This window comes from Rhinatrema bivittatum, chromosome 2, assembly GCF_901001135.1.
Source record: "Rhinatrema bivittatum chromosome 2, aRhiBiv1.1, whole genome shotgun sequence".
Taxonomy (NCBI): domain Eukaryota; kingdom Metazoa; phylum Chordata; class Amphibia; order Gymnophiona; family Rhinatrematidae; genus Rhinatrema; species Rhinatrema bivittatum.
The window spans coordinates 464,637,622-464,654,190 of NC_042616.1; the positions used below are offsets into that span (position 1 = coordinate 464,637,622).

Genomic DNA, 16,569 nt, shown 5'->3' on the forward strand with positions numbered 1-16,569 from the left:
GATGGAGAACGGCACAGAAAACTTCTGTAAATGTTTCTAGAAATTTTGACTGGCACACTGAGCATGGCCGGCATGCCACTATCCGCGCGTCCATGTGGGGTCTCTTTTCAGTCTTTTTTTCCGTGAAGTGTTTACCTCGCAGTACTGGAGCTCTGCTCTTCATTCTTTTTTCCGATTAATTTTCTGCTGTTTCTGCACCGGGTCCCTCTTCACCGGTCTGTGTCCTTCCTGCAGTGCGTAGGTGTGAAATTCTCTCTTGGTGTGGTTGATTCCTGGGGTGTCACTCTCCGGTGGCCGCCGGCCATTGACCACTCGCCGGCTGTTTTTTATGGTGGTGTCCGGTTTTCAACGATGTCCCCAGTGCTTGCTGACCATGTCTATCACTGATCTGCATGAGGTTTATATCCTCTGCCTGGGGGCATCACACGATGTCCAGGGGTGCACTCTCTGCAATCAGATGACCCCCAGAAGGCCATTGCACCCAGCTGGATAAGATGGAGAAGTTTTTTGGACCCAAAAAGTCTTATCCATCTTCTCCAGTGTCGGGGGCATCAACACCTGGAGGCTGCATGGAGCAATTAGATATACCGTCCCTTTCTACTCCTCCTCCAGGACCCGAGAGAGAGAGAGGCTGGAGATAGTCCATCTCCGGTGTACTCGTATTCCAAGACATCGAGATCTTCGCCTTTCTTGGGGCCAGGGAAGGACCATGCTGTGCATCAGAGGGAAGTTCCACAAGCATAGTCACCAGTCGCCGTCTCTACATGGCACTAGGACAGGTACGGCACCAGCGAGCGCTGTGCCAGCACTGAAGCAACTCCTTGAAGAGGAATCGTCATCATCTATCAGACCCGGGATCACAGGTGTTCCCGACTGGTGACTTGTGCTGGACACCGAGCCTCCTCAGAGTTCTGAGGAGGCTCTAGTAACACCTCCTCTTCCTCCTCCTCAATCTGTCCTCTCTTCAACGGATTTTCAGGAAGAGTTGGATCGCAGGGTTCGGCTAGCAGTGCTATGAACCCTGCGGAGTATCGAGCTGCCATCGGCACTGGTCCCCATGCCGGTGCTGTAGCCTGGGCCATCTCTCTTGGCACCCCTGCTTGAGCGTCTAGATGTCCTTTTGGACTTACTATTGACGCAACCAGTGCCCGAGGTACCATCTGTGCCCCAGCAGCCACCAATGCCCTCCTCCGGAGTGATTCCCATCATTGGGTCCTCAGAGGAGGAAGAGTTGATGCAGCCGTCGGTACCCGCGGAGCCACTAGTTCCGCGGCCATGATTCCCCGGTCCCGGGCCATTGGGAATCATGATGCCGTCAGCACCCTTGATGCCCTCGGGGTCATCGGAGCCCTCAGTGCCTAAAATGAAAGGCTTGGGCAGGGACTCTCCACGTCAGTCCCCAGGGGATCTTAGCAAGGAGGATGCCCCTTATGATCCGTGGGGGGATGATACCTCTGAGTCTTCCTCAGATGACTCAGGCAACCTTCTCTTGGAACCGCCTCCACCGGACGAGAGGCGTAGTTCCCTTCCGGAAGACCTTTCCTTTGTGGGCTTTGTCTGGGCGATGGTGGAGGCCATCCCGTTTCATCTCCTCACTGAGGAGGACCCCGGCAAAAAATGCTGGACGTCCTCCAGTTTGTGGATGCTCCAAAGGAAATAGTGGCAGTCCTAGTCCATGACATTTTTAAAGAGCTGCTACTCAAGATCTGGGAATACCCCGTGACCGTTCCTCTGGTCCATCAGAAGGCGGACGCGATTTACTTAATACAACAAGCATTGGGGTTTGAGAGGCGCTATTTTCTGCATCTGTCTGTTGTGATGGAGTCCGCTCTTAAGAAAGTCAAGTTTTCCCACACCCACACCTCTGCTCCTCCAGGTCGAGAGCATAGAGGGTTGGATGCCCTGGGTAGGAATATCTACCAGGGCGCTAAGCTCATCACCCGTATTGTCTCCTACCAGGTATATATGACCCCATACAACCGGAACTTATGGAAGCAAGTCCAGGAGCTGTCGGATTGCCTGCCTCAACAGCAGTGTTATGGTTTTGAGGTGTTTGGTGGATTCTTAGGTGCTGCAGTGATGGCCACTCCCACAGGGAGGAGCCCTGCGGGGAACTGCAGTACCAGGCTAGACTCAGATGCACAAACACAGAGAGAGTTTTTATCATTCAGCTTGTAGAGTTCACCAGAGGTGGCAGTAGTGAGTAGATTCCTGCAGCAGCAGTCTTGGGTCCTCGGCTGAGGAGACCCATCCCACAATAGTGGTATAGGGAGCTCCAATGCAGATCTCTAATGAGGATCTGTAGCTGAGACAGACTGGTAGATGTTAGATTACTCACATTCTTGTAGCTGTAATGGTGGAGTTCCCAGCAGGTAGAGGTAGCAGGCACCAAGGTAGACAACTCAGGCCCTCGAGGAGCGAGTACCTGGATACTGGATAGGCACCTGGAAAGAAGCATAGGGCCCCCGAGGAGCGGGAACCCAAGTTAGTAGTACCTCGGAGGGTAGAGAGAGCTTCCAGCAGCAGCAAGAAACAGCAGAGCAGCTTAGACCGGACGAATCCAATCCTTGCTAACTCAGTCAGTCAGCAAATGAGCAGCCTAATACCCAGATGTTGTGATGTCACTCGAGGGGGACGCCCTCGAAGTTCGTGCCAACGGTGGAATAAAGACATGGGTAGCGCACGCACCCTAGGAGGCCCTCAGGTGAAACATGGCGGAATGCCTTGCCATAGCCGTTCCAGGGACGCCGGCAAGCAGACGCGGCGGTTGCCATTTTCCCGAGGCTGGTGGAGAAAGCGAATATTGAGGTGAGGCATGTGGGACGAAGCCGTCTGAGTCCGGACGCAACAAGCACCAGGACGCTTTCTCGGCAGTGGTACAGCTGGGTCTGGTGGCAGGTAAACATGAGGTGAGAGCTACCTACAATGTTTTGGAGACTGTGACCAGGTTGGCTTCAGCGGGCATTGGTGCCCGCAGAATGGCCTGGCTCCATGCTTGGACCTTCGCCTGGAGGCACAAGAGAAGCTGGCAGTTCTGATATGCACAGGGGAGAATCTCTTTAGAGATAAGATCAGGGATGCAGTGGCCCAGTTGAAGGACTACCATGAGACCCTTCAGCATCTTTCGGCCAGTGCTTCTGACCTGTCGTCCTCTGTCAGAAAATCTTTGTGACAGAAATCTAGGAAGTCCTCCTATCACCAGAGGAAATATTACCCTTCTGCCTCAAGGGCACGCACGCCACACACAGCCTCCCGGGGTTGCCCCAGGCAACAGTGGGTCCCCAGGACTCAACCAGCCCCCCAGCAAAGCCCCTCTATAGGGTTTTGACTGGGAGCGGGTGAGATTGAGCCAGGCTGCCGTACCCCTTTCGTCCTGCCCTCCAGTTGGGAGCAGGCTGCATCTTTTTGCGGACCACTGGCCCCACATTACCTTTGACCAATGGGTTCTCTCCATCATTCCCCAAGGGTACAGGCTAAACTTCAGGGATGTCCCCGCAGACTCATCAGGAAATACTGGGGACAGAGCTCTCTGTCCTTCTAATGGCCGGAGTGGTCAAGCCTGTCCCTTTGCGCCAGCTGGGGCAGGGGTTCTAGTCTCGGTATTTCCTGATACCAAAGAGAACAGGGGGCTCTCCCCTATCCTCAACCTAAAAGCCTTGAACAAGTTTCTGCAAAGAGAAAAGTTCAAGATGGTCTCTTTAGGCACCTGATCCCACTCCTGCAAAGAGGAGACTGGCTGTGCTCCCTCGACTTATGCTTTGTTCTTCCCCCAGTTCCAGCACCCCTGTTTTACTGTAACTTCTGCTTCTCTTCGCTTTGTTAATATCTAAGGTTATTGTACCCCAGTTTCATGTAAACCGACATGATATGATTGTATCATGAATGCCGGTATAGAAAAGCACCAAATAAATAAATAAATACATTGAGATTTTCCCTGATCACAGGAAGTATCTCAAGATTCATTGTGGGCAGGGAGTACTTTCAGTACAGATTGTTGCCATGTGGCCTTGCTTCAGCTCCTTGGGTTTTCACCAACTGCCTGGCAGTTGGGGGGGGGGGGGGGGGGAACGCATCTCTGCCATCAGAGCATGCACATGTTCCCCTACCTGGATGACTAACTGGTCAAGAGCAACCCTTAGCAGGGTGCGCTCCATGCTCTGTCTGACCATTGGGGTGCTACAGTCTCTGGAGTTTTTCATCAATTACCCCAGGTCCCATCTCAGCCTATTGACGCACCTGGGCTTCATTGGGGCCAGACTGGACGCAGCTCAAGCCAGGGCGTTTCTGCCTCAAGATTGAGCACTTGCCCTGTCATCCCTTGTGAGTTTGGTCTGCTGATGCCGGCAAGTTTCAGCTCTCATGTTGCTTTGTCTTCTCGGTCACATGTTACCCCCTTGGACCCATCTGTGCATGTGCAAAGCACAGTGGACACTGTGGTCTCAGTGGGCACAGGCGACCCAGCACCTCAGTGCATGTGTCTGCATTATGCAGCTCCTCCAGGTCTCCCGGTCTTGGTGGGAGGATCTGTCTAACCTGGAGCAGGGGTTCCATTTCAAGTCCCCCCGCCCCAGGTTGTACTGACCACCAATGCCTCCCCCTGGGCTCAGGAGTCTCAATGCCAGATCAATTTCCTTGAGCTTTGAGCAATCTGCTACGCTTTTTGGGCGTTTCAGGATCACTTGTCCCACAAAGTGGTCCTATCCAGACAGACAATCAGGTGGCGATGTGGTATATAAACAAGCAGGGGGGCACTGGCTCATTCCTCCTCTATCAAGAGGCAGTACAGATAAGGGCTTGGTCTCTGTCCCAGGGCACGTTATTGTGAGCAATGTACCTAACAGGGACATAGAATGTGGTTGCGGACTGACTGAGTCGGGCTTTCCAACCGCACGAGTGGGAGCTGAATCTAGCAGTGGCGAACCGGGTCTTCCACCTATGGGGAACTCTAGACATGGATCTCTTTGGCTCCCCTTGCAACAGTAAAGTGAGCCACTTCTGCTCCCTGTTCAGGGCAGATGAACTACCAGCCTCAAAGCCTTTGCCTGCCATTGGGGCAAGGGGCTTCTGTATTCGTATCCTTTGCTTCGCTGGTAATGAAGATTCTCTTGAAGCTCCACCAGGACAAGGGGACCATGATCCTGATGGCCCCTTTTTGGCCAAGACAGGTCTGGTTTCCACTCCTGCGGGACATGTCAATAAGAGATCTTATCAGGCTGGGGACCTCCCCTGATCTGATTACGCAGGATCCGGGCAGGCTGAGCCTCAAGTCGTTAGCTTTGATGACCTGGATGTTGACAAGCTAATCCTGCGGTCCCTTAACCTCTCTGATGACGTTTCTCAGGTACTGGTAGCTTCCAGGAAGCCTTCCACCAGAAAGTCTTACAGTCTGAAGTAGAAAAGGTTTTCCATCTGGTGTGAGGGTCACAACTTAGATCCATACGCCTGTCCCACTCTGAAGTTGTTGGACTATTTGTGGCACCTCTCAGAGGCTGGATTGAAAATCAGTTCAGTGAGAGTACACCTGAGTGCCATCAGCACTTACCATCAGGGTGTTGGTGGTATGTCCATCTCTGTGCAGCTCATAGTAGGACGGTTTATGGGGTCTGCTTCAGTTGAAGCCTCCCCCTTGGCCTCCTGTTGAGTCCTGGGACCTCAATGTGGTATTGGCACAGCCCATGCGTGATCCTTTCAAGCCTCTGCAATCTGAAGTTCCTGACCTGGAAGGTTCTCTTCCTGGTGGCAGTCACTTTGGCATGCAGTTAGTGAGCTTCAGGCTTTTGTGATGTGTCTGCCCTACACGGAATTCTTCCATGATAGGGTGGGTTTAAGTACGCATCCTAAGTTCCTGTCTAAGGTGGTGACTGATTTTGATGTCGATTGATTATTCTGCCCACCTTTTTTCCAAGGCCTCATTCACACCAGGGAGAGGGTACTCTGCACAGTTTGGATTGCAAGAGAGCCTTAGCTTTCTATCTGGAACGCACAGCGGGCCACAGGAAGTCCTCGCAATTCTTCATATCTTTCGATAGAAATAGATTGGAAGTTGTGGAGGGCAAGCAAACTCTGTCAAACTGGTTGGTGGATTGTATGTCCTTCTGCTGTGTGCAGATGGGCCCTCAGCTTGGAGGCCATGTCAAGGCTCACTCTGTGAGAGCTATGGTAGTGTCGGTAGCCCACTTGCGGGCAGTTCCCATTGCCAACATCTTCAAGGCTGCAATGTGGAGTTTCCTACACATGTTCGCTGCTCACTACTGCTTGGACAAGGATGGTCAGCATGACAGTAGCTTCGGCCAATCTGTCCTTCACAATCTCTTTCAGCCTTAAACCCAACTCTCCCTTCCTAGGGCCCATTGTTAGGGTTCAGACTGTCTCCCTCTGTTACCAACAGCACCGTAATTTCTTGTGCCTGTTGACACCCAGTCAGGTGCTGTTGGTCGATGTATCCGGGAGCAGCTTGTAACTTGGTATTCACCCATATGTGAGGACTACCATCCTGCTTGTCCAAGTCCTCAGAAACCCACCCGCCACCCCACGGAGTTGGGTTCTTCTGCATTTTGTTGTTTTGTTTTTCGCTCATTAATTCTGTTACGAGACTGAAGAGGGGACCCCAGGTGGACGCGGGGATAGTGACATGCTGGGCATACTCAGTGTGCTAGTCAGTTTCTAGAAACACTGACAAACGTTTTTCATGCCGGCTGCATCTGGTGATGTCACCCATATATGAAGACTAACATCCTGCTGTCCTAGGAGAACACCTGTTACAGGTAAGCAACTCTGCTTTCTACTGGAGTGGCAGAGCGAGGGCAAACCGACTGAAGTACACTATGGGATTTCATTTCAAAACTGAAATCTCAGTGCATTCTTTACCCCACATACTTTGCATCTGCATAGTATGTGGTAAGAGGTCTCTGCTGTCTGGCTAATAAATGGATTTCCCTTTAAACATCAGCTTGCAGGCGTACGGATGCAAAGTACCCTCCAGCCGGCAACCTCCCCTCCCTAAAAATTGTCTTCTGTTACTATGGAGTTCTGTGCCTGAAGTAATACTGTTGGAATCAATTACAAACACCATTTTAAAATATTAAACAAAAAAAAAAAGGACTCATTTTTAAACTAGGTACAGTTTCTAAAATCACAGCCTTCTGAGGTAAGCAATTACAAGGTTTCTTTACAATAGTATTCCTAACAAAAGAATGCATGGCAGTCTCCTTTTGTTTTTCAATATCACTCTTGGGCTGTCTTTTATTATTATTATTATTATTATTATTATTAATTATGTACTTTAATATGTTTTAACAAATTCTGATCAGCAAGCTTGGCAAAGTGAAATGCTTTCTTTTAACAAACAGTGGATCCCCTTGAGATACATGCAGGAGGGGCACAGAGATCTCAGAGGTCAATATTTAGTAAGCCGGCAAGCGCTAAATTTATCCGACGTAAGTTACATGCATAACTTTTCCCAGATGTTCAACAATAGTGGCACTGAACCTATTTTGATAGTTACAACAGCTGTTTTTTTGACCAGACTTGTGCATGTAACTTTAGTCAGATGATTCAAAGTGTGCACTCACTAGGTAAAGCTTAGCTCCACCCTCTCTGGAACCTGTCTCTTAATGCTCCTTTTCTCTGGTTAAATTGTGTATGCATAAAAAAAAGTTGTGCATATGAAATTAATGCAGTAGGTGGAGGAAATACGCAAAGCTTGGTTTTGATGTGGTAACTCGAAAAGTTACCCACTTAAAGGCTTTGTATATTGACCTTTGTCTTGGCAAATGTCAGTTTATTAAACCTGTAACGCTTAAAATTCTGTTCAGTTTACATGGGTTTTTTCCAGTTGTCTTGTAGCATACATTTGCTATATCACTCAAACTTTACATTGTGTTTCATTTTTCCTCTGCCCAGGAAGAAGACCGCAAACTGTTAGTTGGATTCTTAGAGGATGTAATGACCATGCTTTCCTTGTCACATGCGCCTCTTGACAGCCTTAAGGCTTCGTTTGTGGAACTGGGGTAACATGAATATGAAATGTTTTTCTGCTACTGCTATGCAGCTTGCTTTTCCTTTCGCTCGTCATTTTCATCATCTTCAATGTTTGACTCTCTCTAAATGGAACTTCACTTTTTTAAGCTGAACTTGAGAAAGACAGAGCTCCCCTGCTTCCCAGTTTCTCATTCTCTCTCTTCTATTTTCCGCTCTCAGATCTTTATTCATTAAGGGGTTGATTTTAAGACCCGCGCACAGCCCACAACTCGCTCACGCAGGGGGGGCCGGAAATTTTCCAAAGCACCGCATGGTGACGCGAGTAGGGCTTCCCCAGTTCCCTCCCAGTCCGCTCCAATTAAGGAGTGAACTAGGAAAGAAGTTTCAAAACCCAGAGAGAGTTACCATATTACTCTTCTATGGAATCGTTCTGTTTAATCTGTTTCTTGTAAAGCCATGGGCACTGATTCAAGGCCGTAGGCATTTGATGTTCCCTGTAAACCGGATTGATTTGTTTCCCAACAAGAACTTCGGTATATAAAAATTCTAAATAAATAAATAAGTTCCCTATACCCCTATCTAAACTTCCTACCTTTTCCTCTCTCCTCCCCCACCACTACCTATTAACTTTTTTTTTTGTTTTGTTTTACTACTTTCTTCAACTTCGAAGTTGAAGTAAACTCCGCACTCTGGCCAGCTGCCAGCACAGGTCTTCCCCGGGACAGTGGCTAATGGCGCTGTCCTGGCCTGCCCCTCCCTGCCCAGAGCACACCCCCCGGCCCGGCCCTTTGGAGAGGCCCTGCACTTCTGCGCGTACCCTGGCCTATTGTAAAATGTGCACGACCCACGCAAGGCCCGGCCATGCATGTAAACCCCGAAATTTACACACATAGCCCTTTTAAAATCTTGGCTTAAAGATTTTGTTCATAGGCACAGATTGGGGAAAAAAGTAATTTATGAATAAGTTCCTTTGTCACTGGTTATATAACCACTCTCTCAACTTTTATAGAAGTGTTGGCCTAACCTTTGATCCCAGTTACCTTCCTTATATGGAATTGTCTGGTAAGGGTGGCAGTTTGCATGCTTTAATTATTAATCTGTTCTTTTTCCTTTCTTTTCTGTCAGGTTACTTACCCACATATTTGTAATCTTTGAGGTACACTTGCAATTCTCTTCTTGTCTTCCCTTTCTCTGCTCTGTGAATACAAAATATCTTTTCTCTTTCCTGTTTTAATGCCACTTGATTTCCTTTTTACCTCCCATATTTATTATGTGACTCTTGTGATAATCTTTATTTTGTTCCTCTCACCTCAGTGTGTACTGTTTATTGCTCAGTATATACTGCTTCTTACTCTTCCGTTCTCCATCTTTGTGTCCTGACTCACATTATTTTATATTTCTACTGCTTTTTCCTTACTGCACATTATTTGTGAAACAATATCCTTCCTTTGGTCAACTTCTTTCTTTTTCATAGAAAATAAATAATTATAAAAGCCATTTATTTTCCTCTTAGTACCTTCTCTGTTCTTTTCTTTTGTAATGCAGTTCTATCAGTCTTCCAGGCCTGTCAGTTGTTAGGCCTGGGTAGTTTTAGTTTTATTACTTCTACTGTTAGATTGTAAAAATTTTGTTGAAATGTCCCTAAACATAATGCTTCAAGAATTTAATTCTTTTGTGTGGATTTACGGAATAATGTTTGAATTAGCACAAATATGAAACTTGAGCAGTAATAAGTCTTTAAGGCTTTAACCTTGACTATTGACAATTAAGGCATCTTACACAAACATTAATGCCTGTTGTAAACAAGAGATGAGTTGCAGACAGGAGCTTTTGAATTATGAATGTTTTCAAAAGACATAAACATGATTAGTAGCTGAAGGTCATAGCCTTGGCTAGCACTGCAACTTCAGCTTTCAGATTTGTGCTAATACAACCATTTTTCTGTTTGTTACTATGCTTTTCTTTAAGTAGATTTCAAATTTAGTTTCAAGTAATTTTTTAATACAGTTTTCCAACTTATATTCTTTGTTGTGCTTCTGTAATTTAACTGTTGCAGAATATGATAGTTTTGTGGACACTTGTTTAACACAAAACTACGTGCCAACAATTGCCTGCTTGGATTATTTGCCTTTTCATTTGCATGTGAGCTGATCGTTAGTAAGGAAATTTTACAGCAGGAAACCAAAATAATGTTGAAAAAACTGTGCATACGCTATAAACACCAAGATGCTGTCCTGTTTTGATTTAACAGTTGTCTTCATTTTAAACCATCATAGTCCATCAAAAGAAAATACTCTGAGGAATTGAAGGTGAAATCCAGCCTAATTAAAAAGGAATGATAGTGAATAAGTCTGATTCCATTTCTTAACCTTCAGTTTCTGAAAATGACATTTAAAAATTGGTGTGTAATACTTCAATAGACCTTTTAGTAGAAACTGATAGATTTTGTGAGCCACCAAAGCTAATATTCAGCTAAATAGAAAAATAAATTTTAAGAGTGCAGTCTTCTAATCCATATGCTTTTTAATGTCTATCAATGAAATAATAAAACACCTGTAGTTAAATGCTGATGATGCTACAATCACCCATCATGTACACACTTCAGCATGAACAAAAATCTACCTCAAAGGTACTTTGATAGTTCCATAAATTATATTGGCACTTTCACAGAACCCCATATCAGAAGGTTATTCCTTAGAGAGAGAGCACTCATAGTGATGAGGACTTTAATTGTTCTTGCGATGTCAAGGAGCCTAAAAAATAAACCAGCAAACCGTTCTTCTTTTTCAATTGACTTCTGCTTTTTTGAGGAAAATATTTCCATCTGTTTAAATTCTTCATGATGTGTATCAATGGTCCATAATTCAACTTTTTGAAAATCAGTTAAATCTTTTGCAGTTAAAATGCCCAGATAATGAAACATCAGATTTGCTCTCTGATTCCAAATAATTCCAGTGAAGTATGTATTTGCATTATGTAGTTTTTATACCGTTTATCCACCGCTTATGGTGACATAAAACAAATATGTTGTTAAAAAAATAAATTGTACTCCACTACCACGCTACAGCCGTCTACATCACACACAGGAAATATATGTCCCCATGCACTCCAATCCAGACACCTCCATGAACCTCCACATCCCCACAATGCCTGAAATATACTGTGACTGCCCATTCACATGCAAACTTGCCCAGCAACTCGCACCACCTACAAGACCATGTATTCAGTCACAACACACACACACACCCATTCGCAACACATTACACCATTCACATACCCAGACATCATCCACCCACCCCACCAACACAAACCTTTATACATCCCATGGCTACTCATATGCATACTCCACATACACTGTACCCCTCCTGCAAACACTCAACAACACAGTGGAAGAAGGGGTAAGTAAAGGGAAGACAATGAACAAGGGATAAGGGGAAAAGGGGAAAAGCAGGGTGGAAAATAGTATTATGTGCACAGAGGGGACTGTGGGAAGGTTGAAAAAAATGCATAATCCAAAAGAGAACTGGAGAAGGGAAATGGGAAGAAGAGGACATGAGAAGACAGAGAAAACACAGTATTGGTAGGAAAAGATTGTGGTCCCGCATACACAGATGCACCACAACCATCTTCCAACACATCAAACCCACCATAAACACGACCAGTGAACACCCATATATGTACCCACTATCCCTGCACAAACCATTTAACCACACACATTTATCTCCACAAAAAGCCCGCCCATAAACCTTCCATTTGAACACACTCCCCTCCCACAACTTCAAACCAAAACACAAATCCCAAATGTTCATTCTTACCTTCCGCTTACTACCTCGAAACCTCTTCTCCCACCATTGCTGCAACTTTACAACCATTATACAACCCACACACTTCTCAAAATGATATACACCAACATAAAACCTATGCACATTCCCATACTCACCTCCCCAAAGCTCCCACCATTCCGCCCTCATTCCCTGACCCTACAGCCACTCATTTACCATTAAACTGTCGCAACTCATTTCCCCACACACTACCACATACAACTCCCATCAACACATTCCCTGACAAATTATTTACATCCTAATATGTCTTTCATACCAAAGCCCATACACACAGAAACTAAATGTATGCAATCTCTTGGTGATATAAAAATATTAGGGGCTCCGGGTAGTCACTGCGTCATGTCCGCCCATGTCGACAGAATGGCCTCAGCCGGAGCAGGAGGTTGGGGCTGTAGGCAGCAAGAGAAGAGCACCAAAGCCTGCAGCACGGCCAGGGGTGAGCTTGGCCTATCAAGGGATCAGGATTCCCCCAGTGAGCCAATTGCTCCCATCACGTGTTTGTTTTTTTTAGCTTTCCACTCAAAGAAAAGAAGAGGAGCTGCTGTGGCCCAAAGAAAGGTCTGCGAGGCCGCCACAGGCAGTTCTATAATGAGGCAGGGTGAGGTGGCCTCCTCAGGGCGGTACAATTTTGGATCAGCCCGTATCCCCTCAAAAAACCCTGCAGTGGCCGCCTCACTATGCCTTTTTTTGATTTCTAATGCCATTAGAGTTCCCATGCCCTGCTGGCAGAAAAATCCATGGTGCTGCAAAATGACTTGCTGGCAGGGTTCCCCACTCCCTGCCAGAACTAGAGAAGCCCTCATTATGGCATTGCGAAATGATGTGTTGGCGGTTTCCCACTCCCCGCCAGCAATAGGAAGATCCAGCGAGACCGCCGGCATTTCTCCCACAGCCAGTAGCAGAAGAGGAGGTCCAGTGGTGCCGCTGGCATTTCCTCTGCAGCCAGCGGTAGAGGAGGAGAACCCTCTGCATCCGGCGTTTCCCCTGAAGCCAGCGGCAGAAGAAGGGGCCCTGGTGTATCGCTGGCGACTGGTGAAGAGATCCAGTGAGTGAGAGAGAGACTGTCATCAGCTCAATTCCACGCATAAGAGAGGAGACTGCTTCTTCGGGCTGGGCCGCACTGCCTAAGGGAGAAGGCTGCTGCATCGGGCTGGGCCACATAACTGAAGACAGGACTACTGCTGCTGCCTGCACTGTACATATTCCAGGGACAGAGGGAGAGTGTGAGAATGTGTGTGTGTGTGAGCAATAGCATGCATGAGAGTTACTGTATGTATGTGTATTAGCAAGTATGAGAGCTTTTATATGTGTATCTGTGAGAAATAGCATGTATGAGAACTTGTATTGTCTGTGAGCAAGTGCATGTGTGAGTGTGAGTAATAGTATGTATGAGAGCTAGTGTTTGAGTGTGAAATAGCATGTGTGAGAGCCTGTGTGTGTCCAAGGAGGCTGCTGCTGCCTGCACATTCCAGGGAAGAAACATATGTCTGTGTGTGAGAGAGAGAGAGCATGTGAAGAGAGTTTGTGATAGAATGCTTGTGGGTGTAGCAAGCCAAAGAGGAGGCTGTTGTTGCCTGCATATTCCAGGAGGGGGAGAGAGAGCATGTATGTGCGTGTGTGTTTGTGTGAGAACATTTGAGAGCTTGTGTGTGTGTGTGTGAGAGATGCTGCACAGGCCCAAGGAGGAAGCTGCTGCTACATCTGTTAGAGGGGGAGGAGAGCCTCTGTGCATGTGTGTGTGTGTAAGAGAGAGAGCATGTGTTTTTTATGTGTGAGAGAAAGGGAGCATATGGGGAGGAGAGAGAGAGGATGTGTGTGAGCATATTGGAGTAGACGAGTGTATTATTGTGTGTGATGAGAGAGTCTGCATGCCTCCCTCCCAGACTCCCCCATTAATCTACAACAATCACAGGATGACTGGAAATCCAGCATTCCCAGGTATGGAGAGTGTGTGATTTTTTTTCTATCCTTATTTATTTTGATTATTGCATATTTGGTGATTTCTGTTTTGAAATCTTTTATTGGTGTTTGGGAAATTTGAATAATTTTTAATGTTTTTAATTATTGGATTTTTTTGTCAGCTATTTTGAAATATTTGTTCTATAAATATGGTTTTACTGTCATGTTTTATATTTCTTGATTTTATAGCTTGATGTTTAATATGGCATGGTGATGTTTCGGTTTTCCCATTGTTGCACTGCGTACAGAGTATGGCTTGTTGCGGTTTCCAATTCAGTTTTTGTCTGCATGTTTATGTTTATGATCTCTCTATTCTGTGTTTGGCGAAGGTTTACCTCTGTTCTGTATAGGTGACCGAGGTGAGGTATTCTGCTGCATGTAGTTTCTGTGTAGGGATGTATAGCAGCCTGACTTACTCTATTTTCCTAATAGGAGGTGTATTGGTATTTTAGGGCCTGGTAATATTTGCAGTGTTGCATTTTCATAGGGAGTATTGTTACTGTATGAGTGCTGGCAGTTAGTGCTGTTTTTATATGGGATGTTTACTATATCGTAATTTAGTTTACTTAAAGCTTTCTGAAGGCTGACATGCTTTATAATAGTCCTAATACCATATGGCTGCAGATGTCTTTTTTGCAAAGTTTTCTGGTTGGTACCACAGCACTACATGTAAATAATGCACATGTTGTAAATGATATTTTTAACTTAGAATACCGAATATTCTTTTTCATGTAAAATCTGTTGCTATAAAGACATTTTTAAAAAAGTGTTTGTGGGAAGGGTGAGGGCCAGGAGTGTGTGCAAGGCTGTAAGGTTCACCTATGACACCTAATACCCTTGCACCAGCCCTGGCTCCGCAAGATAAAGCAGGATTCCATCTGGAGCAGTGCTACTTTGGATTAGTGGCTCTCCCCAATCTCGGCCAGAGCTTAATTTTCTCTTTTTATAAGCCTGAGGAACAGTATGGGTGACTTCTGTTCCCCCCGCCCCTGGAAGCGATAGGCAGAGCCGAGGCTGGGGAACCATGAAAGCAGCAGACTGTGTAGCCTGCAGTCAGTGGGAATGTACTGAACTGGTGGGAGGGTTCTGGAGAAGTGGAGGCAAGCTTATAGGCACAAGAAGGAAGGGGATAAGCCCAGGAGGAAGTGCCTATACAATTTTGGATAGGCTTCTTTCTGAGGTAACTGTCCAGAGCTCTGAGAGAAGCAGCTGACTGTGGAACCAGGGATTCTCCTAGACAATGGGATTGGGAAAGGGAGGGGGCTGCTGCAGAATGGGGGAAGGGTTGATAGCAAGAAAGAACTTTACACCATGATGCAGCAGTACTGGACTGCGGGCACTTACTGTATAAAGACAAAAGCAGCAGCATAACATCAGCTTGTCAGAGAGGGAGTGTTAGAAAGACACATGCCCATACACACTTTGTCTGTGAGAGAGAGTATGTGTATGGTATCTTTCTCTCTGAAACAGACACATACATTCTTAGTGTGTGGGTGTGTATCTGAGAGAGTGTATGGGTCTTAACATAAGTCTTGCCATACTGGGTCAGATCAAAGGTCCATCAAGTCCAGCATCTTGCTTCCAACAGTGGCCAATCCAGGTCACAAGCACCTGGCAGGAACCCAAGTACTTATGTATGTGCCAATAAAGTCTGCAGTCTAAAAATCTGTTTGTGACTGTGTGTGTGTGTATGTCTGATACTGGCTGGCAGTGCCATTACTTGCAACTGGTTTGAGGCAAACCAGGAATCCAGGATATATCTGCATAAGCAATATAAGCAGAAGTGTAGGGGACCCAACCAATTTGCATGGATGGAACAGGGGCTGCAGATCTGCTCATCCCTGGTCTAGAATGTGCTCAGCTTCTTAGTTATTTATGAAAGATGATTATTTTGGAGATACTTTGGCTCAATTCTGCTGGATTTCAGGGTTAACTTGGCATTCTTTGGGGAGCTATTGACACGTGCTGCAGGGAATGTGCATGAGGGTGTCAGATACCCTATGGGACCGGTTTTGAGAAAATTCCCTTGGCCAATATTTTTCTGCAATCCGTCCCTGGTCATGGCACAGGGCCAGCCAGTGCAGCTGGCAAATGAAAAACTGGTGGAGGCTTCCCAGGCCCCACTAGCAAACGTGGAGCAGCAGTACGAGCAGCAGAAGGGCTGGTGTGGTTCTCCCGGGCCCCATCAGCCCAAGGAAACAAAATCATGGAGGCACTGGCAGCACAAGAGCACCCCACAATGCAGGAGATAAAGAAAAACTGTGGCAGGCAGCAGAAGAGCAGGTGGGGGATCTGAGGCCCCACCAGCGCAAAATGCCCACTCCCTCAAAAAAAACAAACAAACAAACAGAGGCACCAGAATCAAAAGGGCTGGTGGGGCTTTCTGCATGGACCAGTGAAAGAAGAATGGCAACACAGGCGGCAGAAGAATTAGAAGGGGGTTTTCTGGGCCCCTCCAGCACAAGTAAATTTTTAAGGGCACCGCCAGCAAAAATGCTGGTAGGGATTCTTGCCCCTCACCCCAGCACAGGAGAGAAAGAGAAGGGACAGTAGGCAGCAGAATAACTGGTGGAGGTTCCCAGGCCCCATCAACCACACAAAGGTGACCTCAGAGCCCAAGGTGCAAACTGGCTAGGAGGGGGGATGTGGGATAGGAGGTGTAGGGGAGAGGTGGTGCAGTAGGATAGTGAAAGGGAGAGAAATGGAGAGGAGCAATGGGCAGTTGGGGAGAGAGGGCAGCAGGAGAATGAGGGGCTGAGGGAGGAGAACAGTGGGATGGAAGGGATGT

General features: G+C 46.7%; 1 protein-coding gene across 9 annotated transcripts in view; it reads left to right on the forward strand.

Moving 5' to 3' along the window:
* Positions 1-16,569, forward strand: part of RELCH (RAB11 binding and LisH domain, coiled-coil and HEAT repeat containing) — a 500,624-nt gene that overhangs the window by 331,385 nt on the left and 152,670 nt on the right. For all 9 annotated transcript variants that reach the window (XR_003854685.1, XM_029590486.1, XM_029590488.1 and 6 more), the window contains one exon: positions 7,903-8,009. Coding sequence is in view for 8 of the 9 variants with exons in the window: in XM_029590486.1 (XP_029446346.1) it covers positions 7,903-8,009 (107 nt within the window). In the remaining variant the exon portion in view is untranslated. The remainder of the gene's footprint in view (positions 1-7,902; positions 8,010-16,569) is intronic.